The sequence below is a fragment of the Salvelinus fontinalis genome, chromosome 16 (assembly GCF_029448725.1).
Source record: "Salvelinus fontinalis isolate EN_2023a chromosome 16, ASM2944872v1, whole genome shotgun sequence".
Classification (NCBI taxonomy): Eukaryota; Metazoa; Chordata; class Actinopteri; order Salmoniformes; family Salmonidae; genus Salvelinus; species Salvelinus fontinalis.
In genome coordinates, this window is record NC_074680.1 from 18,902,909 (window position 1) to 18,928,525 (window position 25,617).

Consider the following 25,617-nt stretch of genomic DNA (forward strand, 5'->3'; position numbering starts at 1 on the left):
CCATGGATACTCAAGCCATGATGCAGGCACATTCACTACAGATGCATCATTTCTACAATGATGTGACTGATGTCAAACAGAGACTTTTCAAGGATTGTACTCCTCTAAACAAACCAACCTAATTCCTCTTAGACCCTTTCAGGTTTCATTTAACTGTGATTGCATCCGATGCCAGCATTTTTTTCTAGGCAACGGAAAAGATACCCTAAATTGATTGTCAGTGTATTATTGATATGATGATTCAAGCCTGGTTTTGGTTCCTATAAAGAAGAGACAGAGAGCACTTAGCTTCCAGTCATAAATTGCCATAATGCTTGGTCAGAACATGGCTCAGGACAAAGAGGTGATGGCCACACAACTCACCTCAAGATCAGAAAGACATTTGTCTTTTCTTGAGACTCAGAATTTGATTTCCCCTTTTGCTGACTGTGTAGGCTGAACATCCAGGTTCACATACAATCCCCATGAAGAGAAAGATTGGTAACAACTTCCAGAAGCATGTGTGTGGCTTCAGCCAGCCCATGAGGGGGTAATGATCATTGTTAGGTCATGACTGTGGATACCGTCATGTAGTTCACTAATGAGGACAGGCCTCTAGGCAGTAGTCAGTAGACATGTGGAACTCTTGATATGTCACAATGTGAAAAATAGACAGTCCACATACACTGAGTGTACAAAACATTATAAACACCTGCTATTTCCATGAAATAGACTGACCAGGTGAATCCAGGTGAAAGCTATGATCCTTTATTGATGCCACTTGTTATATCCACTTCAATCAGTGTAGATGAAGGGGAGACAGGTTAAATGATGATTTTTTAAAACCTTGAGACATGGACTGTGTCTGTGCGCCATTCAGAGGGTGAATGGGCAAGACAAAAGATTTAAGTGCCTTTGAACGAGGTATGGTAGTAGGTGCCAGGCCAACCGGTTTGTGTCAAGATTTTTTACGCTCAACAGTTTCTCAGGTGTATCAAGAATGGTCCACCACACAAAGGACATCCAGCCAACTTGACACAACTGTGGGAAGCATTGGAGTCAACATGGGCCAGCATCACTGTGTAGTCAATGCCCCGATGAATTGAAGCTGCTGTGAGTGCAAAAAGGGGGAGGGGTGAAAGTCAATATTAGGAAGGTGTTCCTAATGTTTGGTATACTCAGTGTGTCTTGAACTTATACCTACTGTAGATCACAATTAGTCTCCTTTCTTAACTTGTGAATATTCAATCACATAATGTAGACAAACACAGGAGAGCTTCAGACGGTCCAAAAGGGACAGGGTCAGGCAAGATAGACCGACAGACACACATCACCAATTATCGTCTTAAGTCTTTAACAATTAACAATCCTCCCAGTGTAGGCTAGGTGCTGTAGACTTTGCACCTGTACCTTCGGTTGGGGCCCATTATCCCAGCCTCCTCTCCTGGAGCTGCATGGAGCAGCAGGGGGGACAGATGGGAAGGGGGTCAGGTTACCCCGGCTGCTGCTTCTGGGCCAGGGTTGAAAAACCAAGACAACAGCACCATCATGTCACCCCTCCACCCCATCAACCCCCCCCCCCCCCCCCCCCCTCCCCCAAAGGTTACAGTCAACCTGTCACTGCAGCCAAAGCAGCAGATTCTCACCAGATGATTCATGGAGGATAGGCGTTACTGTGACAGGGTTAGGCTAGTACCCATCTCTGTAATGACAGTTTTAAAGGAAAAGGTTGAATTTACTTTCTCTACTTCCGCACCACTGCTATGAAAAAAAACATTCAAATCAATAGACCCATACAAATAACACAGAGAACACGTAGGATTTGAAATTGATTTAATGAAATGTTTTTGATTTTCACATTTCTAATAAAGATAGCATGACTTCAGTCATTAAAAACGGTTTGATATGTTAACAAGTAATAATGAAATCTTCAAGCCTTTTTCCCCCTCTTCTTATACAAATATTATATTACAGGCATTAATATATTTATGGTAAAGGACTGAAACCCTCGATTTGACACAATGTACAGGATTCCTAAACCAAAACCTAGAATTAACAACTAACTCTGTTGCTTCACATGAGTTGAACCAGTCTTGAGTAAGACACAATCCTTGCCCTGGTCAAATCAAACCTTACGCCCATTTACTCCCATATATGACAGGAATCCCATCCACAACATCTAATCTACAATTTAGACTCCATAAGAAGATCGGTAAAAAGAGCTGGGTAGTTCTTTACAGTGGCTACTGGGAAGGTGAAAGCATTGATCTGACTCAGGTCAGTATTTACATACATTCTTCAAATTCACAAAATGGACTTCATTATTTCTGAACGAACTCTCCGTTCATGCCTCCTATGTTATTAATCAGTGCTTGGGAAAGAAAGGGACACAAAAAAGAGAGAACAAAATGAAAGAAAGAGAGGATGTACAGGTAAGGCAAAATAGTGCAACAGACAGGGATGCAGCTCTGGTGGAACCCTGCATAATGTGTGAGTAACACCTGGCTTCCATGGCAACCCAAAGGCGCAGGTTGTGGCGGACGAGGCGGCGTGAGTAGCATAGCGCCAGCCTGCCTGTTGCTAAGAGGGTCGCCAGAGCACAGCGCTGGTATGCCTTCTAACTCCGCAGCCCCCCACCCCTCCACTGTGGCCTCACGAGGTTACTCGGGGTGCATCATGGGAAATAGGAGGAGTAGGTGCCATTTGATTCCAATTCAGAGAGAAAGGAGAACAGAGCATCTCCTGAAATAAAGACGAAACAAAAGTGGGCCAAACCCAGTCAATCTGTTCATATAAAACGTGTGAGGACGAGGAGGACAAGACACTGACCTTTACAGTCACACAGGGGGAAAAAACAGTCTCTCCCTCTATAACAAAGACATGAGACAGGAAGGCAAGGCTAGCTGTCCTCCGTTTTGCTCTTGCAATGAACAGAAATAAAATAAATCCAATGATGTCTAACAGTGGTTTACAGTGGTGGGGGTCTTGGAATGGATCTTGGTGGACAGACATTACACAGGCACTGCGAGAAGCTCCTTCACAAATACACACAGCCATACAGACACACACACGGATGCGCATACACACACCAGTGCATGGAGTTAAGATTCACCTGAGGCTCCGGTGGCGTTTTCCTCTAAAACAACACACGTATACATTATACAACACTACAAACATCAAATAAAGCAATTTACATCCAAGAATAAAGAGAAAATACACATTCATTGCTAGTTTATCAATGACAGTGAGTGCAAAAGACCATCTGTGGGAACACTGGAATGTCATTCTTAACTTTACAACACGAGAGAACAATGGCAGAGGAAGAGCCAGATGGAAGATACTGGATTACAGGTTATGAACCCAGGTGAAACAATCCTACACAGGGTAGCATCACTAAACAATTAGAAATGCAGTCTTTTCTCATTTCCAGCAGAGTTGCATAAAACAAAAGGAAGACAAAATCCATCGGAATCCATTTAAAAAGGTCCTTAGCGATAAAAAAGAAGAAAAAGTTTTGATTCACCTCGGGGTTGGAAAGACATCATTGACTGTCCCCTCCAGGTTCATAACTATTAAAAACAGACTCCTGCTGCATTGGCTCACAGCACTCCATAACCAGGAAGTGTGTGGTGTGGTGCAGCATTATGCTAGAGCAGCACCTCCTATGTCACAGCCCTTCCACAACATGAGGATGAGTATGGTCCAAACAGACACACAGGCTTCCATGGCTCAAGTCCCAGGACAAAACAACACACTTAAATATGATCCTATCCTGTCAACAGCAAGAGTATCATCAGTGATTTACACAGCAGAATCGCAAGGGGGGGGGGGCAGTCAATGGGAAAACCATGAAATGAGTCCCTTTTGGGTAGTGTAACTTGGTGAAGAAAAATAAAAGTTTTATTTCATATAATTTTAACATTTAACATGTGTTCATAAAGAACACATGTTCAACTTAATAAAAAACAGGTTTTACCATCTCAGGAGGTTAAATACAAAGATTAAGTGCCTATTAAGTGCCAACAAATGTAACAGGGTTGATGATTTCACCCTGAACAAGGCAGTTAACCCACTGTTCCTAGGCCGTCATTGTAAATAAGAATTTGCTCTTCACTGACTTGCCTAGTTAAATAAAGGTTAAAAAAATAAAAAATAATAATAATTCTTAAATCAGTCATAATTCCCCTTGCGACAGAGGGATTGGAAGCTTGTGTTCAGGGACAGGGAGGGGCAATTGAATGCAGCTTCACCATTTTAGAAATAAAATCAAAAACATGTATAGCCTGTCTATCTATGAGTAACAGGGTTAATGTGTAATGCTCGACCCGCTCAGTTCTCTACCACAAAACACCAGAAAATGGGCAAAAAGAGAACCAGCTCATCAAGAACCTGCTTTAACACTATGATTTTACTATGATATGTTCAACGTTTCTTCTGAAAAAATGATTACTAGTACACTATATTAAAAGTTCAGATCATAGTAGGGTTGACCTTAAAATGAGGGACATGTTAATGTTTTTTTCTTACTTAAAATTAATCACATGAAATAGCAAAAATGACTTTGTTAAAGCAAGAAAATAACTAGGGCTTTACAATGATGGTGAAAACTTGGAGGAATTTGGGGGTTAGGTGGGTTAACATCTTCTGAAAAGTCACAGAGGGAAATGTCAAAACGCTGCATTTTGGCACTTCAGCAAGTCTTTATTCATGAAAGAAAAACAGATTTATTGAATTCTCCATGTGGAGTCTTTTAAAGAGCACTCCATTTAATATAAGAGGCTTTTAAAATTCAATATTGGTGCACAATTTCTACTTAAAAATATCAAAGGGGTACAAAAGGAACTCATTTTGTGGAAAGACCCTTACCAAAATGCATATGGGTGATCATATTCCTTTTCTATGTCAACATAGAGATCCTTGTTGTGACATAGAAAGGGAATTTTGAAATGTTGATGATATATGGACTTTAAGCCACCAGACATGATTGTTCAGTCAATTCCCTGTCCATATTTAATCGCTGAACTGACAAGTGATATTAATCAGATTCTTTCAGAAAATGCAGCAACATCGGAACAAACTTCAATCTCTTCTTCAGGTCAAATATGCAGTTTAACAGTAAAACAATTGGAAATGTATCAAAGTATCAATAACTGCCACATAAATAAAAAAATGCAATATGCTCCAGTTATATGTTTAAACGAGATATAAAACAAACAACGCACACACCAAACTGCAGTCATGAGGGGTTAGGTATGAGGTTTCACAGCAGGACCTGTAGTAAAGATGAAGCGGGGGAGGTTTGGGAGGTGGGTCGGGCGAGAGTGCTCAGTTGGAAGATTTGCTTATGGCGCTGGCTGATCGGCGGAGTTTTCCGGAAACTCTGTTCTTTGTGGCACGGGGAATCGTGGGGGAGACCTGGTCCGCCTGGTCCGTTCCTAAAGAAACACTGAGCTCAGCACTCGTGCTGCCGCTGAGAGAGCCTGGAGAGAGAGAGGGAGGGGATGAGAGAAGGGATAGAGTGGGGGAGAGAGAGGGGAGAAAGATGGAGAGAAGTGGTGAAACGTGGCAGGCTAACATAGCGCTGATAAGACTGGCATACTCCAGCATGTTCTGACTGCCATGCATGTCATCGCTCCCCGTCCCCCAAAGCAGACACCCCAAACTGCTTACTCCCTCAAATGTATAATACCAAAACAAAACAGAAACAGGTGTATAGATTGACTTGAACCTTTAATTCCTCACAGTTTTCAAAGTGGCACGTGACTAGATCCAGCTATATACACATATAGATGCAATGTTCACCATTCTTTCATCACATGCTTTGACTGGCTAGACTAGAGGCTACTAGGGGAGAGAAGCTGGATATTTCTCTCAACACTTTGGGTTTGGGTGGGCAGATGCTTGCATGAGTAGGGGGGAAAAAAGAAACCTATTTTAAACCACGTGGTCCTAAGAATATAATTGCCTTCGCTGTTCAGCATAAAGAGAATGTGACAGATTGTTCAAGTCTTAAAATGGTGTATTGTAAAAAGTGAATGGAACATTATGTTAACTGGACAGGCATGTTGCGAGCATGTGAAGAGACGCCTTTTGTTCAACATTGTGGATCGGGGCTCCCGAGTGGTGCAGCGGTCTAAAAGCACTGCATCTCAGTGCTAGAGGGGTCACTGTTCAATTTCAGGCTGTATCACAACAGGCAGTGATTGGGAATCCCATAGGGTGGCGCACAATTGGGCCAGCGTCGTACGGGTTTGGCCGGGTTAGGCCATCATTGTAAATAAGAATTTGTTCTTAACTGACTTGCCTAGTTAAGTAAAGGTTAAATAAATACAAAATAAAAATGATTACAGGCTGCAAGCAGTGAAAAGTGAGGGGGAGGCCGGTAAGAGCAAACATATTTTGCATACACCCCCCAATGCATCTTAGCGATGCCTCAAGTTTAAACAACTTTCCTGCTTTGCCAAGATGGCATCTGGTTGCCTATTTTCTTTCCTTCACTTTTTTCTCTCCATCTTTCTGAAGCTTCTCAAGTTCCTGCAGCTAAAAGGGACAGCAGATGGCTGCAGTAACAGACACTCAGCCCAGTGGACACGAGCATCCCTGACTTCCACTCATTCAGAGGGGGAGGGGTTAAGGGTGTGTGTGGGTGTGTTAGCGGAATGGATCTTCATTATGCATCTGAAAAGAACAGAGGAGGGCTGTGAGTCGATGTAGGGGCAGGCCTAACCCAAGTCCAACCCTACAGCCCCACTTCCAACTCCAGAATTCCACTAGCTTCCACTTTGACCAATCCACCGCTGGGCCCTGCCACGCTGGGCCCTGCCACGCCCCACCCTCTCGTATAGTTGTTGGATAATGGGGAGGGAAGTGGGCCGCAGATAAGATAAGGTAAAGGCCTCCACACAGACGTTACATTTACTAGCCCACCAGCATGCTACCTAGAACCCACCCATGCAATGGACACCTCTATAGATTAAGTGATCGGTTTAATACCCATTAACAACACACTCATGCTTGTTTTAAATTGCAGCACTTTGGGCTGCATATATATCATATGAAGCCCAAAAATGACTCAAACTTAAGTTGATTATTAAAATAACACATGCATAACATATCTCCAGGGTGAAACAAAAATCTCCCAAGACTTCAGTTGGCCGGTGTCTGACTGGTTCATCATAACACTAAGACTCAGAGCAACCAAGGTAATTCCTCTGAGCTCCCCCTTAAAGGGATACTTCGGGATTTTGGCAACTTCCCCTGAGTCAGATGAACTCAGGGATACAATTTATGTCTCTGCATCCAGCATGAAGGAAGTCAGAGGTCGTTTGGCAAGCCGGTGCAAACTAGTGTAACCATCGACTACCAGTCTTTGCAATATCTACTAGCATGCTAGCAGTTTCCATAGACGTCCAGTCTTTGTGCTAACGCTAGTTAGCAATTGCGCTACCGTTAGTAACTTCCTTTAAACTGCCTGCTGAGACATAAAAATGGTATCCATGAGTTCATCTGTCTCTGGGGAGGTAGTTAAAGGGCTTTATTGTCAAAATCCTGAATTACCTCTTTAACAACTATCCTGACAGAGGCCATGATGGGGCAGAGACTTGCACAGGGTGCCTTTAATCGGAGATCCTTTCATAGAAAGAAAGAAAGAAATAAAGAAAGGAGAGAGAGAAAGAGAAAGAAAGTGAGAGAGAAAGAAAAAGGAGAGACACAACCCCCCCCCAAAAAAAACAAAGGACATAAATGGGCCTCATCCCCATCGGTCCCCTGCAGCAATTCAAAAAAAGCTTAAATGACAGACGTTTTCTTCCAGTACGGCAGGTGTTAGTATCACATTCTGCCCTAGGCAAACAGGGGAGAAAAAAATAATGAACAAGGAAGGAAAAAAAGCACTGGGGAGATAAATATAAAGGAGTGACATGCAGAAGCTTAGCCAGAGAGAAGAGTGGCCGTGTTGCTCATGCTACTACTGAGTCAGGTGCTAATTGTCCCGAAACGTGCACCGTCACTCGCAATTACCGCCTGGATAAATAGAGAACACAATCCCCATATAACGTCATATCAACCCCCCATACACCGTTTTGTTAACGTTCCTTTAAAAAGCGGTAGTTGGGTAAATAAAGCGTTAGTACAAAATAAAGGAGAAACCAGAGATGAGTGAACGGGCGAGCGAGGGTAGGCTCTAGGGCGACACACAAGCTTCCAGCCGGTGCTCGGGGCTTACCTTGTTCAATTACTGTAATGACACCTTTAACATGTTTTAATCTAAAAGAAAAACAGACAGTAGAGCGTCACATTAAGACAGACAGTCACCACAACACAGCCCTGCCGTAGACCGACAGTCTCCACAACACAGCCCTGCCGTAGACCGACAGTCTCCACAACACAGCCCTGCCGTAGACCGACAGTCTCCACAACACAGCCCTGCCGTAGACCGACAGTCTCCACAACACAGCCCTGCCGTAGACCGACAGTCTCCACAACACAGCCCTGCCGTAGACCGACAGTCTCCACAACACAGCCCTGCTGTAGACCGACAGTCTCCACAACACAGCCCTGCTGTAGACCGACAGTCTCCACAACACAGCCCTGCTGTAGACCGACAGTCTCCACAACACAGCCCTGCTGTAGACCGACAGTCTCCACAACACAGCCCTGCTGTAGACCGACAGTCTCCACAACACAGCCCTGCTGTAGACCGACAGTCTCCACAACACAGCCCTGCTGTAGACCGACAGTCTCCACAACACAGCCCTGCTGTAGACCGACAGTCTCCACAACACAGCCCTGCTGTAGACCGACAGTCTCCACAACACGGCCCTGCTGTAGACCGACAGTCTCCACAACACGGCCCTGCTGTAGACCGACAGTCTCCACAACACGGCCCTGCTGTAGACCGACAGTCTCCACAACACAGCCCTGCTGTAGACCGACAGTCTCCACAACACAGCCCTGCTGTAGACCGACAGTCTCTACAACACAGCCCTGCTGTAGACCGACAGTCTCCACAACACAGCCCTGCTGTAGACCGACAGTCACCACAACACAGCCCTGCTGTAGACAGACAGTCGCCACAACACAGCCCTGCTGTAGACCGACAGTCACCACAACACAGCCCTGCTGTAGACCGACAGTCTCCACAACACAGCCCTGCTGTAGACAGACAGTCACCACAACACAGCCCTGCTGTAGACCGACAGTCTCCACAACACAGCCCTGCTGTAGACCGACAGTCTCCACAACACAGCCCTGCTGTAGACCGACAGTCAGGGAGGGAGGTGAGGGGGACATTCAGGAAGCCTGTGTGGTTAGATATTGTCACAGTGAGGATCACAGTCATACAAGAAACAAGGAAACAGGACGCATCCAATAAGACATTTAATATGTTAAGAGACGGCAGCATTATCAGACAGCGAGAAGTCCACTTTTGTGTTGGTTGGAGTCTCTTGCGTGCTCTTGATCGGTAAATGATTTCTGTAACTTTACATTGCATAGGTTGGTATGACTGCTTATTATGAAATGAGAATATGTTGGGCTGAATTATGTGAAAAGCACCTGAACCAGTTCAACACCATGGGATAGAGATCAGTGTTAGAGAAAAAAAAGGCATATTATCATATCTGTGTTTTACAAATCATTATAAACTGGGTGGTTCCAGTCCTGAATGCTGATTGGCTGAGAGCCGTGGTATATCAGACCGTATACCACGGGTATGACAAAACATGTATTTTTACGGCTCAATTACATAGGTAAATCAGTTTATAATAGCAATAAGGCACCTCAGGGGTTTGTGGTATATTGTCAATATAGCACGGCTAAGGTCTGTATCCAGGCACTCCGCATCGCGTCGTGCTTAAGAAAACCCCTTAGCCGTGGTATATTGGCCATATATCACAGCCCCTCATGCCTTAGTGCTTAAATATACCACGTACTAATGAAACAGTGCTTGTGTATGTGTATACGATAACACAATTAATCTGCACTGAAGTACATACAACGTGCTGTCCCGCAAACAAACAAAAACCACCGACCAGATTGACCTCTCCGACACATTGTGAAAGCTAGCGGCTCTTCAGTAGCCAACCGATGCAGTTAAAGCAGAGGTAGACGAGGAAAGCAAGTGAAGAGTTGTTGTCTCCAGACAGACAGTGGTTTAAGGGTGAGAGAGGGAGGCCTGTCTAGACTCTGGGGAGTTGAGAGCTCTTCAGTTTGAATCCATTAGCAGCTGGGTCTCATGAGAGAAGTTGTTTACCTCTTTTAAAATACACATTTATTCAACCCGTTGAATAATCATGTTGTCTAACTCCATCTTCACATGTATTGCAGCCAGTGTAGAACTCCATAGGAAAACACACAGTCCATAGGCAAACCAACATGCCAACAAACACTCAAACCACATGAATCCAAATCCAGACAGACAGAGTACAACCCTCTGAGTGACATTGCAGACCCTCAGTGCTGAGGATGACAGCAATCTACTGTGTGTTATAAGATGGGTCATGCAGGAGGAGGAAGATGGGGGGGGGGGGGTGATTGAGGTTCACTGAGATGGTGTAGCTGTGGGGTCAGAGGTGAAGGACAGGTTAATGTTGCTGGTGGAGGGTGGACAATGGGCATCATGCCTAGTGGAGGAAACAGGCAGGAGTCTTACAGTCCAGCTTGGCCCAGGGGTACTCCACGTCCCAAACCATCCCCGGCCAACACCTGCACGCTGCGCATCATGGATGACATGTTAGTGGAGCAACGAGCCAAAGCAGGAGTATTGACAAGCACACACACTGCAGCAGCATATGGAACGACAAGCACCACAATAGATTCAGCTGCGGGACGATTTCCTCTTAAACGCACGGTCAGGGGGCCAGAACCAATTTACAAATAATTTGTCAATCGACCGCAAGAATATATACACTGTGTGCACAAAACATTAGGAACACCTAAACAGAACATCCTCAATTCGTCGAGGCATGGACTCTACAAGGTGTTGAAAGCGTTCCACAGGGATGCTGGCCCATGTTGTCTCCAATGCTTCCCACAGTTGTATCAAGTTGACTGGATGTTCTTTGGGTGGTGGATCATTCTTGACACACACAGGAAACTGTTGAGCGTGGAAACACCCAGCAGCGTTGCAGTTCTTGACACACTCAAACCGGTGCGCCTGGCACCTACTACCATACCCCGTTCACAGGCACTTAAATCTTTTGTCTTGCCCATTCACCCTCAATTGCACACATACACAATCCATGTCTTACGACCTAAGAATCGTTCTTTAACCTGTCTCTTCTTCATCTACACTGATTTGAAGTGGATTTAACAGGTCAATAAGGGATCATAGCTTTCACCTGGATTCACCTGGTCTGTCTGTCATAGATAGAGCAGCTGTTCATAATGTTTTGTACACTCGGTGTATGCTGAAACAGATATGACTAAAACAATAATTTCAAACCTTACATTTCTATACGATCACTTATATCGCTCTATTATGCATGAGAATACTTTGGAGCAGATTTCCTAAATTAAAATAACTTGGAGCGGATTTGCTGGTGTTTTTTACAGTCTTATGTCCAACAATAAGCAGCATACCACCCTGCATACCACTGCAGGCTTGCTTCTGAAGCTAAGCAGGGTTGGTCCTGGTCAGTCCCTGGATGGGAGACCAGATGCTGCTGGAAGTGGTGTTGGAGGGCCAGTAGGAGGCACTCAATGCCCCAGGGCAGTGATTGGGGACACTGTCCTGTGTAGGGTGCCGTCTTTCGGATGGGACGTTAAACGGGTGTCCTGACTCTCTGAGGTCATTAAAGATCCCATGGCACTTATCGTAAGAGTAGGGGTGTTAACCCCGGTGTCCTGGCTAAGTTCCCAATCTGGCCCTCAAACCATCATGGTCACCTAATAATCCCCAGTTTACAATTGGCTCATTCATCCCCTTCCTCTCCCCTGTAACTATTCCCCAGGTCGTTGCTGCAAATGAGAACGTGTTCTCAGTCAACTTACCTGGTAAAATAACGAAAAAAAAAAAGAAAAAAAAAAGAAAAAAAAAAATAATGTTGTTTTTCCTTGTTCAAAAACTTGGTGGGCAAAATAAAATAGGGAACCATGTATTAGAGGGTAGTACACAGCAACGATACACTAACAGGGAGAAAACTAAAGGAGCCTGTTGTGAGGATATATTAGTGACCACCTGTTGATGCATAGAACCATACACAGGACATGTTATGAACATAAATGTGTTGCACATTATCCACACTACTGCTAGAAATACATGAAAATATGTTGACAAAAAAACTACCATTTCAAAACAACTTCTCAGAAAAGAAGGGAATGCCTGGTTTATCACTGGAAGAAGCTGCGAGCACCTGTCTGTGTTTATTTTACCTTTATTTAACAAGGCAAGTCAGTTAAGAACACATTCTGATTTTCAATGACGGCCTAGGAACAGTGGGTTAACTGCCTTGTTCAGGGGCAGAACGACAGATTTTTACCTTGTCAGCTCGGGGATTCGATCTTGCAACCTTTCGGTTACTAGTCCAATGCTCTAACCACTAGGCTTCCTGCCGCCCGTATGCGTGTGCGTGTACTACTAGGACTTAACCTCCCCCTTGTTTAAAAGATTACCAGGTGAAGACCGCATGCAGACCAAGAATGAGTCCTGAAATTGCCCTGCATCTCTGTGGCGTGGTGCTGTGCCTAGAAACAGTTGATGCAGAGGGCCAGCTGATTACAAACCCACTGTGGACAAAAGCCTAAATCCTGGACACACAAATGTATGCATACACCACACACACTTTTACATAGACATACAAACAGAAGCAATAGCCCCAAAACAATGTTTGCCCATTAATTTCTATATTTCCACTGCATTAAAGAGGGTTAGTACATTAAGTCTTGCTGTTGGCTGCTCTCAGCAGACACAGCTGATGCACAATACTGTGAAACCAATCCTCATTTAACAATGAGAAAATAATGGTTTATTGTCTGGCCTCTACTCCCACAATCCCAATGAGAAGCCAACCAGGTATCCTACTCCTGCCCCACTGCTGAAATAACCCACAACAGCAGAGGATAGACATGACCCGGCGCTAGGTAATTACATGTCTTTTCTCAATCACTCTCTCTCACTCACTGGTTCAATCTCTCCCCTTTCTGTTTACCTCTGCCTTTCTATCGCTCCCTCCCACTGAGGAATAGTCCCTGTTTAGTATTCTGGTTGATGAAAAAGGTCAATAGGAAGTCAGTTTAGGACTTCTTTTATTTTAGAATGTATTTATTTGCACCAAAGTAAACAAGTGATAGACAACAATACAGATAAACAAATAAAAACGGCGTGCAGGTGTGGTTGGGACTCCTGTCCACCTCTGCAGTAAAGGGAGCAGACTGTAATTATGTTAATAGACCTGCTACCCCCTGCCTCCGCCAGTCTGCTTATCAACCCTGCCTTCTGGGGCTGCTCGCTGAGATCTGAACACACACACACACACACACACACACACACACACACACACACACACGACCGCACACACAGAAAAAGGCATGCACGTACGCGCGTAGACCAGACACACGCGATAACAGATCCAGTTATCACAAAGTAGAACAGCACAGGTGTCCAGTTATATCCTTGCTGTATCGATTGGATGCTAGTGGTGTTGTTGTTGTTATAGACCCATCAGATCTAGGCCAGGCAGGACAGGAAGAGGAGACATTGTTTAATGAAGTCCCCCTCCATCTCCTCCTCCTGACCTCTGGAGGATAGCAGTGTGAACCCAGTGTTCACCGTCGACTGTTAGTTACTACACATCTCTGGTAAGGGGAACGGAGGCTCCGATAAGAAGTGTCCGATCACATGCACGGGGCTTGACCCACCTTTAATCATGTCACATGTATATTTCGATCAGGCTCATTAAATGAGAGGGAGATAAAAAACAGAAAGGAGGAGGTGAGATGAAACAGTACACAGCGAGACAAGGAGCAGGGCCCGACTAAGTTGTTGAGCCACGGGTGAAGTCTTTGATGCTGCTGCTCAGACAGTGTGGAGAGAGATTGGCCCTGCTGCCTTTGATATTCATCAGAGTGTGGGTGTGAGGAGACAAGGACCAGGACACAGAGATGGAGGGGCCTGAAGAGGGCTAACAGGTGTGCTGCTGTGGAGGAAGTGGAGGAGGAGAGCATGGGATTCTTACCTGTCCCACTCATTGGGTAGTAGCTGGGTGAAGGGGAGAAGACCTGCGAGGCAAAGTCCTCAAAGGTCATGACCTCTCGGTGGTTCTGCACGATGGCCTCCAGGTACAGCGCCCGCTCCTCATAGCTGGGGCCAGGGTTAAGGAAAAACAGAGGAAGAGACCTAGAAAACAGCAGATTTACAGCCCAATGAATCGAAACAAAAACGCTCAATTCATCAATGCAGGAACATAGTCAATCAAGACAAAACAACAGGTGAAGAAAACCCATCGCACCGTCACATAATAGAGAAATGAGCCTCTCTGACCAACAACAGTAGCAGACACAGACAAAAGGCAGCATGAGTAGACAGAGGACTAGTAATAACCAGACCGTTGGAGAGACAATCACCCTGGCCACACAGCCACAAATGGGAAAGCAGTCACCAAATAAAAACACTACAGGCATGAGCCTCCTCTCGCCTGGCCTCTCCTTGGCCTAGTGGTTAGAGCGTTGGACTAGTAACCGAAAGGTTGCAAGATCGAGCTGACAAGGTACAAATCTGTCGTTCTGCCCCTGAACAAGGCAGTTAACTCACTGTTCCTAGGCCATCATTGAAAATAAGAATTTGTTTTTAACTGACTTGCCTAGTTAAATAAAGGTAAAACACAATAAAAATCCCTGGGCACTCTAATAGAACCCCTGCTGGAGACAGAGAGATGCTCTCGGACATCCCTCCCACACTGGCACTTCTCCAACCCGTTAGGGGGAAAATTGTAGACATTTCAAATTCAGAGTGGCAGGCAGGGAGAGCCGGATGGATACAGACAGTCAGTCAGGATAGAACATAACAGAATAACAAAAAGGGCTCAAAATGCTGCTCTCTCTCTGTGTGTGTGTGTGTGTGTGTGTGTGTGTGTGTGTTAGAATGTCACTAACTATGCTAGCTGTAGGTTTCTGTCTTTCCTTCTAGATAACTGCACCTAACAAATGGTTATTCAGTCACCTCGTCAAGAGTCGACCCAAACAGGCATCTACTACAGCCCCCGACTCCAGGAACCTGCTGGGCTCATTCCGCTCTCATTAACAGACTGCTGCTTGTAGTAAGTGTTGCTAGGCTGTTGCTAGGGCCCCTCTGCTCTGGTAGAGTGTTGGGTTAGAAGAAGGGCTGGCACTGGAAGTGGATGTTACTGGGAATGTGTATGGGCTGGACTAAGCTGGGTTGGCTAAAATGGAATGGACTGGGCACATGCTGGCACAGCAGGGGTTGAGGCAGGCATGACGAATGGCTGAAAGGCAGCCGTTTCAAACTGGGGCTGACGGGCACCTGAGCCTAGGGCCTGGGCCAGCCTGAGGACAGGCAAGCTGCTCACCACACGGTGGGAGGGAGAGCGGCATGGAGAAAGATAGGGAGATAAGCTTCATTGGTGCAGCAAGTCTGTTCTAAATCCACGGAGTAAGGGCAACACAAGGGCATGGGTTAAGATCACCTGAGCTGTGTGTGAGGCTGCACAGTCATCTTTTACCTGCCTCCAGATCCCGCTGATTCAACCAGGAGTGGGGACACAATAGAGAACATCACAGACTTTGCTGCCATGGCAACCCAGGTCACAGCACAATGTGACGGGTCAAATCCCGGGTTTTATGAATGTACGTGGAGATAGGAGGGGGGGGGGGAAGAGAAAATCTGTAAATCGAGAGAGAGCGAGCGAACGAGCGAGAGAAAACTCCAGTCCACTGAGCCAACAGAGCCATATGGTTGTCCATTATCAGAGATGCAGATGACTGTGTCCCGGCCTATTACTGAGATTCCTAAAGCAAATATTGACTCCAGCTGGGGTGGCCCTCCACTCTCCTCTGACACACACATCTCCTACACTCTGTCGATTCCTCTACCCACTATAACCAACGGAGAGAGAGAGATCAGGAAAGAGATGGAAAGAGAATCGACTGAGTGCAATCAGTAAATGCACGGCTTCTGCGGATTTGAAACTTGTAGCACATTAATCCCTAGAAAATCTCAGATACAAGGTGAGTGGTAATGTTGAACTGGAGACTCTATTTCTATGGTCCCCTCCCTCTGTCTCTGTCACTAACGACTACAGGCTTGGTACAGGATGTTCCCCTACATGTGCACAAAAGCTGTTCCTGCTTGCCTAGCACCCAGTAATTAAATCAAAGGACAACGGCGGAAAAAGCATATCCACGTCGCGTTCGCCAAACCCACTGACTCTTCCCTGGGCGACAAACATGCGGTCTCTCTCTCTCTCTGTGGCAACACATATCTGTTAAGGAATTACCTCTTCAGGTGGAATGGCCATTACCCGAGAGATGGCTATGTTGGCATGTTATTTATCATTTACTGATAATGTACCTGGCTACTGTAGGCCCCTGGCTACTGCAGGCCCTTGGCTACTGTAGGCCCCTGGCTACTGCAGGCCCCTGGCACTCAAAACCATTAGGCTATACTACAGGGACCTTGCCAGGATGAAAACAACAATAAGTTTCCGCGGTATCAACGAGTCATCCGTAGTCATCAAGTCATCCGTAGAACAATTGTCATTTCACAGTTGAACTGTTAAGTAAAAAAAGAGTGGTCGAGAGGCTTCCAGAAGCATGTTCTACCACTAAGAATCTCCCAATATTCCCCCAAGTTCCAAGGAGCTGCACATTCCCATTAGGGAGAGGAGAGGGAATATCCTGTCTGTGAAGCGTGTCAGAACGCTGCATGAGCAACTGACAAACAAACCTCTTCAGTTAGACGAGATTGTAAACAACCTGTAACATAAAATAATGCTCTGACGTCACTCAACAAGGTCAGCCTTTAAAAGAAACTGTGAGAGAAGGAGAAATCACAAAGGTATTGGTTATGACCAAAAAAAAGCACATTTCAAATCCACTTGGCAACGACAATGGAGGCATTTAGTAGATAAAAGTCATCCTCTAGCAGTATACTAGCCCCTCTAACTCTGCCCCCATGGTGCTCACTGGTACAAAAGGCAGTGACTTACGGCTCAGATAAAGCCGGTGTGTGGCTGTTGGGTGATGTGAATTGTACACACACCACACATGGAGCCTCCACCTCTGGCACTCTTATAAACAAGCCGATGTGTTCCCTGAAACAGAGTGCGCACACAATAGTGCACGTGTGTGTGCATGTGTGTCTGCACGTGTGTGTGCATGTGTTAATGCATGATGCATATGTGTGTGTGTGTTTGAGCGTAATGTCCAGATGGCAGGGTGGCCAAGGGGGAATCCAGGGTCAAGCGCCTTTATGGATCAAAACCAAGGTCAGGCAGCAGCAGTGGGCCATGTTCAAGGTGAATAGGGCCTCAGATGGCTCTTAACAGGCTGCTCTGGCCCGGGACCCCTACACCCTCCCTCCAAAGGGATCCGTCCTCAGTCTCTCTCTGCATCTTCCCAGTCCAGAGGGACTTATATTGAACCTCTGCGCATCCCCCACGCCCCTGTCCTCTCCCTATCGGGCATTTCAGACAGACAACTTTGGGATGATACATTTTTGTTTCCCCGCAGATTATTTGGAAACTGTGGTCTATCTGCTTTGTACAGTCGTGGCCAAAAGTTGAGAATGACACAAATATGCATTTTCAAAAAGTCTGCTGCCTCACTATTGCATGCATCACAGGTGTAATCAGTCTGAAATATGTCAACTCAGAGTAGGCCTAAAATACAATGGAGACATCTCCTGTAGAAAAATAAACATGGCCGACTCAGATACTGCTTGGAGTTGCACTATGGTGCTCCTTCATCGACTCTTTGACCAAATGTACATTTCACATAGGGAAGAACTAACGTTTTCAGAAACATCTCCTATTCTTACTTACAATAAAAGTGATTGAAAAATGCCACAAGACATTATTCACCATTCAGTTACTATTGGGAAAAATATGATGCAAAACACAACCAAAACCAACTGCAAATTCATCCTACACGATTGTAGAGTCACAACTTAAACGTTGTCATTGTGTGCAAGAAGCATGGGACAAACGACTAAACTTTTGACTACTTTAAAACCCTGTAAGTGATTTTGTCTGAATACTTATGGCTTCTTCAAATGGGGGGAATAGATACATGAAGTGCTTTCATTTCTAAATGGTGAAACAGACATGTATGAAAATACCTTGAAAGAAAAGCTGACATTCTGTACTCACTGTCATCTTATATGAAACATTCTATCGCAGATACTGGAGGACAGAGCCAAACACAAACATGTAGCTTCACTGTCCAAATACATATGGAGGGGAGTGTATACCTGTTGATACTTGAAGAATATAACTTATCATTTTGATAACATGAATGGTTAGTCCTTGCATCCATAACTCTGTATATGAATTTGAGAGTGGTTACATTTCTCCAGGCCCGTCCCTCAGATTTTTACCAAAACAGATTGTTTTGTTATTGTTTCAATTAAGGATTTTAGCTTCAAGAAGATGTTAATATTTAGATTCGTTTTTTTAAAGAGACTTTGTTGCCCTATTGCTCACTGGAGGTCCTACAAGAGAAACATTAAAACCATTAAAGGCCCAGTGCAGTCAAAAATGTGATTTTACTCTGTTTTATATATATTTCCACACTATGAGGTTGGAATAATACTGTGAAGTTGTGAAAATGGTGATAATGCTATTTTAGTGTAAGAGCTGTTTGAAAAGACCGGCTGAAATTTCAGCCTGTTTTGGTGGGATGCAGTTTTGACCTGCCTGGTAAATTAGTTAATACACCAATAAGAAAGAGAGTTCCAAACCTCTCTGCCGAGAACAGCTATTTTTCAGTTTTCCCCTCCCCACTCAGACCAGCAGAAATCTTGTCAGAGAAATTTCTTTTAGCCAAGAAGCTATTTTTGTTTTATTTTTGACTATTTTAAATGATAACAATCGCAGTAAGGTACTTAACCCAGAAATGATTTGATGTTAAGATAAAAACGGCTGCATTGGGCCTTGGGTATCTGGTACCATGACTCTTCCACCACCAACACCTTCTAGCTGCTAGTGTCATCCTAGAATAGAAAGACTGATGCTCTAAGTCTCTTTCTTACAGATATATTCCTTTGCTTGAGAGTACAGTCGTGGCCAAAAGTTTTGAGAATGACACAAATTAATTTTCACAAAGTCTGCTGCCTCAGTTTGTATGATGGCAATTTGCATATACTCCAGAATGTTATGAAGAGTGATCAGATGAATTGCAAAGTCCCTCTTTGCCATGCAAATGAACTGAATCCCCAAAAACCATTTCCACTGCATTTCAGCCCTGCCACAAAAGGACCAGCTGACATCATGTCAGGGATTCTCTCGTTAGTACAGGTGCGAGTGTTGACGAGGACAAGGCTGGAGATCACTCTGTCATGATGATTGAGTTTGAATAACAGACTGGAAGCTTCAAAAGGAGGGTGGTGCTTGGAATCATTGTTCTTCCTCTGTCAACCATGGTTACCTGCAAGGAAACTCGTGCCGTCATTATTGCTTTGCACAAAAAGGGCTTCACAGGCAAGGATATTGCTGCCAGTAAGATTGCACCTAAATTAAACATTTATCAGATCATCAAGAACTTCAAGGGGAGCGGTTCAATTGTGGTGAAGAAGGCTTCAGGGCGCCCAAGAAAGACCAGCAAGCGCCAGGACCATCTCCTAAAGTTGATTCAGCTGCGGGATCTGGGCACCACCAGTACAGAGCTTGCTCAGGAATGGCAGCAGACAGGTGTGAGTGCATCTCCATGCACAGTGAGGCAAAGACTTTTGGAGGATGACCTGGTGTGAAGAAGGGCAGCAAATAAGCCACTTATCTCCAGGAAAAACATCAGGGACAGACTGATATTCTGCAAAAGGTACAGGGATTGGACTGTTGAGGACTGGGGTAAAGTCATTTTCTCTGATGAATCCCCTTTCCGATTGTTTGGGGCATCCGGGAAAAAGCTTGTCCGGAGAAGACAAGGTGAGCGCTACCATCAGTCCTGTGTCATGCCAACAGTAAAGCATCCTGAGACCATTCCTGTGTGGGTTTGCTTCTCAGCCAAGGGAGTGGACTCACTCACAGACTCACTCACAATTTTGCCTAAGAACACAGCCATGAATAAAGAATGGTATCAACACATCCTCCGAGAGCAACTTCTCCCAACCATCCAGGAACAGTTTGGTGACGAACAATGCCTTTTCCAGCATGATGGAGCACCTTGCCATAAGGCAAAAGTGATAACTAAGTGGCTCGGGGAACAAAACATCGATATTTTGGGTCCATTGCCAGGAAACTCCCCAGACCTTAATCCCATTGAGAACTTGTGGCCAATCCTCAAGAGGCGAGTGGACAAACAAAAACACACAAATTCTGACAAACTCCAAGCATTGATTATGCAAGAATGGGCTGCCATCAGTCAGGATGTGGCCCAGAAATTAATTGACAGCATGCCAGGGCGGATTGCAGAGGTCTTGAAAAAGAAGGGTTTACTCTTTGCATCAACTTCATGTAATTGTCAATAAAAGCCTTTGACACTTATGAAATGCTTGGAATTATACTTTAGTATTCCACAGTAACATCTGACAAAAATATCTAAAGACACTGAAGCAGCAAACTTTGTGGAAATTAATATTTGTGCCATTCTCAAAACTTTTGGCCACGACTGTATGTGTTAGCCTACCTATTGTATTAAAATGACACCTTTGCTGCATTATTCACACTCTCAGAATCCAGTAGCCTTTCTCTCTCTAGTTGGGCGTGCGAGATCAAGAGTGCCTAGTATATGTGTGGTCTCAATGAAATAGAATAGACTGACTATGCACGGGCAGAGAATGACAGGCAGTTATCTTTCCAAGGAAATGTACTTAAATATAATTAGGCTATAGTTTAATACATTGCCTATAAATACAAAAGCATGTGGACACCCCTTCAAATGAGTGGATTTGGCTATTTCAGCCACACCTGTTGCTGACAGGTGTATACAATTGAGCACACAGCCATGTGACCTCCATAGACAAACATTGGCAGTAGCATGGCCTTACTGAAGAGCTCAGTGACTTTCAATGTCGCAGCATGCCATCTTTCCAACAAGTCAGTTCATCAAATTTCTGCCCTGCTAGAGCTACCCCGGTCAACTGTAAGTGCTGTTATTGTGAAGAAGAAACTTCTAGGAGCAACACAAGCTCACAGAACAGGATGGCCGAGTGCTGAAGCGCGTAAAAATCGTCTGTCCTCGGTTGCAACACTCACTACCGAGATCCAAACTGTCTTTGGAAGCAACATCAGCACAAGAACTGTTCGTCGGGAGCTTTATGAAATGGGTTTCCATGGCTGAGCAGCCGCACACAAGCCTAAGATCACCATGCGCAAAGCCAAGCGTCGGCTGGAGTGGTGTAAATCCCGCCGCCATTTGACTCTGGAGCATTGGAAATGCATTCTCTGGAGTGATGAATCACACTTCACTATCAGGCAGTCCAGACAAACAAATCTGGGTTTGGCAGATGCCAGGAGAACGCTACCTGCCCCAATGCATAATGCCAACTGTAAAGTTTGATGGAGGAGGAATAATGGCCTGGGGCTGTTTTTCATGGTTCGTACTAGTCCCCTTAGTTCCAGTGAAGGGAAATCTTAATGCTACAACATACAATGACATTCTAGATGATTCTGTGCTTCCAACTTTTTGGCAACAGTTTGAGGAAGGCCCTTTCCTGTTTCAGCATGTTAATGCCCACATGCACAAAGTGAGGTCCATACAGAAATGGTTTGTTGAGATTGGTGAGGAAGAAACTGACTGGCCTGCACAGAGCCCTGACCTCAACAAAATCGAATAACTTTGGGATGAATTGGAACACCGACTGTGAGCCAGGCCTAAATCGCACAACATCAGTGAGCGACCTCCCTAATGCTCTTGTGGCTGAATGGAAGCAAATCCCTGCAGCAATGTTGCAACATCTAGCGGAGGGCTGTTAAAGCAGCAGGGGGGGACCAACTCCATATTAATGCCCATGATTTTGGAGTGAGATGTTCATGTTGTGTATAATGGGCCACATGACAATATCTGGTAATTCAACCTAGGCTATTTCAAATCAAATTTTATTTGTCACATGCGCCGAAAACAACAGGTGTAGACCTTAACATGAATAGCTTACTTACAAGCCTTTAACCAACAACGCAGTTCAAGAAATAGACTTAAGAAAATATTTACCAAATAAACAGTAACAATAATGAGACTATATACAGGGGGTACCAGTACAGAGTCAATGTGGGGGGTACAGGTTAGTTGAGGTAATTAGTACATGCAGGTAGGGGTGGGTAGCAGCAGTGTAAAGGGGAGGGGGGGGGGGTGTATATATAAATAGCCCGGATGGCCATTTAATTAATTGTTCAGCAGTCTTATAGCTTGGGGGTAGAAGCTGTTAAGGAGCCTTTTGGACCTAGACTTGGCGCTGCGCTACCGCTTGCCGAGCAATAGCAGAGAGAACAGTCTATGACTTGGGTGACTGGAGTCTTTGACAATTTTATGGGCTTTCCTCTGACACTGCCTAGTATGTAGGCCCTGGATGTCAGGAAGCTTGGCCCCAGTGACGTACTGGGCTGTACGCACTACCCTCTGTAGCGCCCTACGGTTGGATGCAGAGCAGTTGCCATACCAGGAGGTGACGCAACCTGTCAGGATGCTCTCGATGGTGCAGCTGTATAACTTTGAGGATCTGGGGACCCATGACAAATCTTTTCAGTCTCATGAGGGGGAAAAGGTGTTGTCATACCTTCTTCACGGCTGTCTTGGTGTGTTTGGACCATGATAGTTTGTTGGTGATGTGGACACCAAGGAACTTGAAACTGTCGACCAAATCCACGACAGCCCCACAGTCTTGGGTGAACAGGAAGTACAGGAGGGGCTAAGCACACACACCTGATGGGCCCCAGTGTTGAGGACCAGCGTGGCAGATGAGTTGTTGCCTACCCTTACCACCTGGGGGCGGCCGGTCAGGTAGTCCAGGATCCAGTTGCAGAGGGAGGTGTTTTGTCCCAGGGTCCTTAGCTTAGTGATGAGCTTTGTGTGCACTATGGTGTTGAACACTGAGCTGTAGTCAATGAACAGTGGATGCTCACATAGATGTTCCTTTTGTACAGGTGGGAAAGAGCAATGTGGAGTGCAATTGAGATTGCGTCATCTGTGGATCTGTTGGGAAGGTATACAAATTGGAGTGGGTCTAGGGTTTCCGGGATGGTGGTCTTGTTGTGAGCCATAACTAGCCTTTGAAAGCACTTCATGGCTACCAATGTGAGTGCTACAGGGCAGTAGTCATTTCAGGTTACCTTCGCTTTTTTGGGCACAGGGGCTATGGTGGTCTGCTTGAAACATGTAGGTATTACAGACTCGGTCAGGGAGAGGTTGAAAATGTCAGTGAAGACACTTGCCAGTTGGTCTGCGCATGCTCTGAGTACACGTCCTGGTAATCCGTCTTTCCCCGCGGCCTTGTGAATGTTGACCTGTTTAAAGGTCTTGCTCACATCGGCTACGGAGAGCGTGATCACACAGTTGTCCGGAACAGCTGGCGCTCTCATGCATGCTTCAGAGTTGCTTGCCGCGAAGCGAGCGTTAAAGACATTTAGCTCATCTGGTAGGCTCGTGTCACTGGGCAGCTCGTGGCTGGGTTTCCCTTTGCAGTCCGTAATAGTTTACAAGCCCTGCCACATCCGATGATCGTCAAAGCCAGTGTATGTTATGTTTACGCATTTTGATATTGTCTATAGGGCACACAAATGCTGGGACCATGGCTGGCAAGTGAGCTGTGTCATATACGCCTAAAATTACTTTGCGGGACTGCGGTTGGGTTCGAGAGCAGTTCTTGCTGTAGCATGTTTGAGTCTGACAGAAAGCCAGGGGGAGCAGTATGAAAAGCTGCGGTAGCGGGAGGGAGAGGGATAAAGAAATCAGTCCCGTGCAGACCTCTACCTTGCACAACATCACTCTCACAGAGTACACACAGAGTAGGGAGGGACATACGCATACATCTGGGATTATCATTCATACCGGCCAAAGGAGTTGGATTATTAGTCCACCAGAACAGCACAAGGACAGAGTTAATGGATAGCAGCGTGAAAACAAGTATTTCCTTTTCTGTCAAGTGGAACTTCCAGAGGACTGGAAAGCAGCCCTCTCATCCTCTGAGAATTGTATAAAACAAAAGGAAACCACAATTTTAGGCTGTGGGATGGGAGCTGGCAGTGTGAGAGTTCAGGACACACCAAGAGGTTAATCTGTTGAGAGGGCCTCACAGAAGGGGGGCTCCACACTACTGGTTTAGAGTCCAGAGGAGAAAAGGGCTTTAAAACCCCATCCTGAGGTCACCCTCTCACAGGCTAGACAGGAGCTGTTATAGAGTGAGAAATGATACTGGCTCATCTAACCAATAGGCGGCGCCATCACTGGTCCTAGGCTGGTAACCGTTCTGTGAGCAATCAAGAATGTTGAGTATTGGTCTCCATGATAGTGTTGTAAATCGGTTCCTAATAAATGACAAGTAAAGATTACATCCTGTGTCCTCCAATTATATGTTGGTCTATTCAAGATACTACATTTGGCGACGAGGCAAAAATCTGAAGTTTTCGGTGAGACTACGGAGTTTGAGTTGAACGGTGAAACTACCGTGAGTGAATATTAGCATGCTAGTTAGCTAGGAAAGGCTAAACGAGTGAGACCGATTGACGTGGGGAAGCTAGGAAATACTTTGCCTTCTCTTTGGCAGCAGTGACTGGACGATGGACAGGATGGCAGGCACAGTAGGATCGGCGGCACCATTTGACAACAAGACAGTTGTGGGAAGAAAATTGCGAAATTCTCAATCTTTTGAAAAGGGCCATTCTACTAAGCTGCGTGGGCGCGCAAATCTACACCTTGATGAGGAATTTAATGAGACCGGCAAAACCAGGAGAGAAATCATTTGAGGACTTGGTAAGTCTACTGAAAACACATTTCAATCCTAAACCGAGTGAAATAGTACAAAGGTGGAAATTCAACTCAAGAAATAGGAAACCAGAGGAAAGTGGTATTGAATATGTGGTGGAGCTAAGGAAGCTAGCACAGGACTGTAACTATGGAGACACCCTCACAGTGATGCTACGTGACTGATTAGTATGTGGGGTAAATGAGGATAAGATACAGTGGAGCCTTTTATCTGAGGAGATTTTGGACATTCGACAAAGCACAGCATTACAGTCGCAGACAAAACTAGCACGAAGGCTCCTATAACGATTTGAGGGGGAAGAGAAAGACATTTGTAAAGTGCAAATTTCTTACAGGAAGAGGAAGAGCGTTGTGAGGATGTGTTTACTATTCACAATACAGACACTACCCATTACTAAGGTACCTCCGCTTAGACAGTATTTAACAGTACATGGATGAAAAGTGAAACAAGAAACAGATATTGGCTGTAGCGTAACAATAATGTCATAGTCAGAGTATGCTAGGCTAGGGAAGAAAGCAAAGGTTCCAGAGCTAGGTACATATTTTATCACT

The 25,617-nt window shown here is 45.2% G+C and overlaps 1 protein-coding gene across 7 annotated transcripts in view; it reads right to left on the bottom strand.

Annotated features, from left to right (window-relative positions):
- Positions 1 to 1,795: 1,795 nt before the first annotated feature.
- LOC129812779 (ral GTPase-activating protein subunit alpha-2-like) overlaps positions 1,796 to 25,617 on the bottom strand; it is a 157,264-nt gene continuing 133,442 nt past the window's right edge. For 2 of the 7 annotated variants that reach the window (XM_055864636.1, XM_055864640.1), the window contains 2 exons: positions 14,154 to 14,278; positions 1,796 to 5,459 (listed from right to left, as the gene is read on the bottom strand). In XM_055864636.1, coding sequence (XP_055720611.1) covers positions 5,305 to 5,459; positions 14,154 to 14,278 — 280 coding nt within the window. In that variant the 3' untranslated portion in view covers positions 1,796 to 5,304. The other 5 variants (XR_008753074.1, XM_055864638.1, XM_055864641.1 and 2 more) reach the window with 5 other exon arrangements.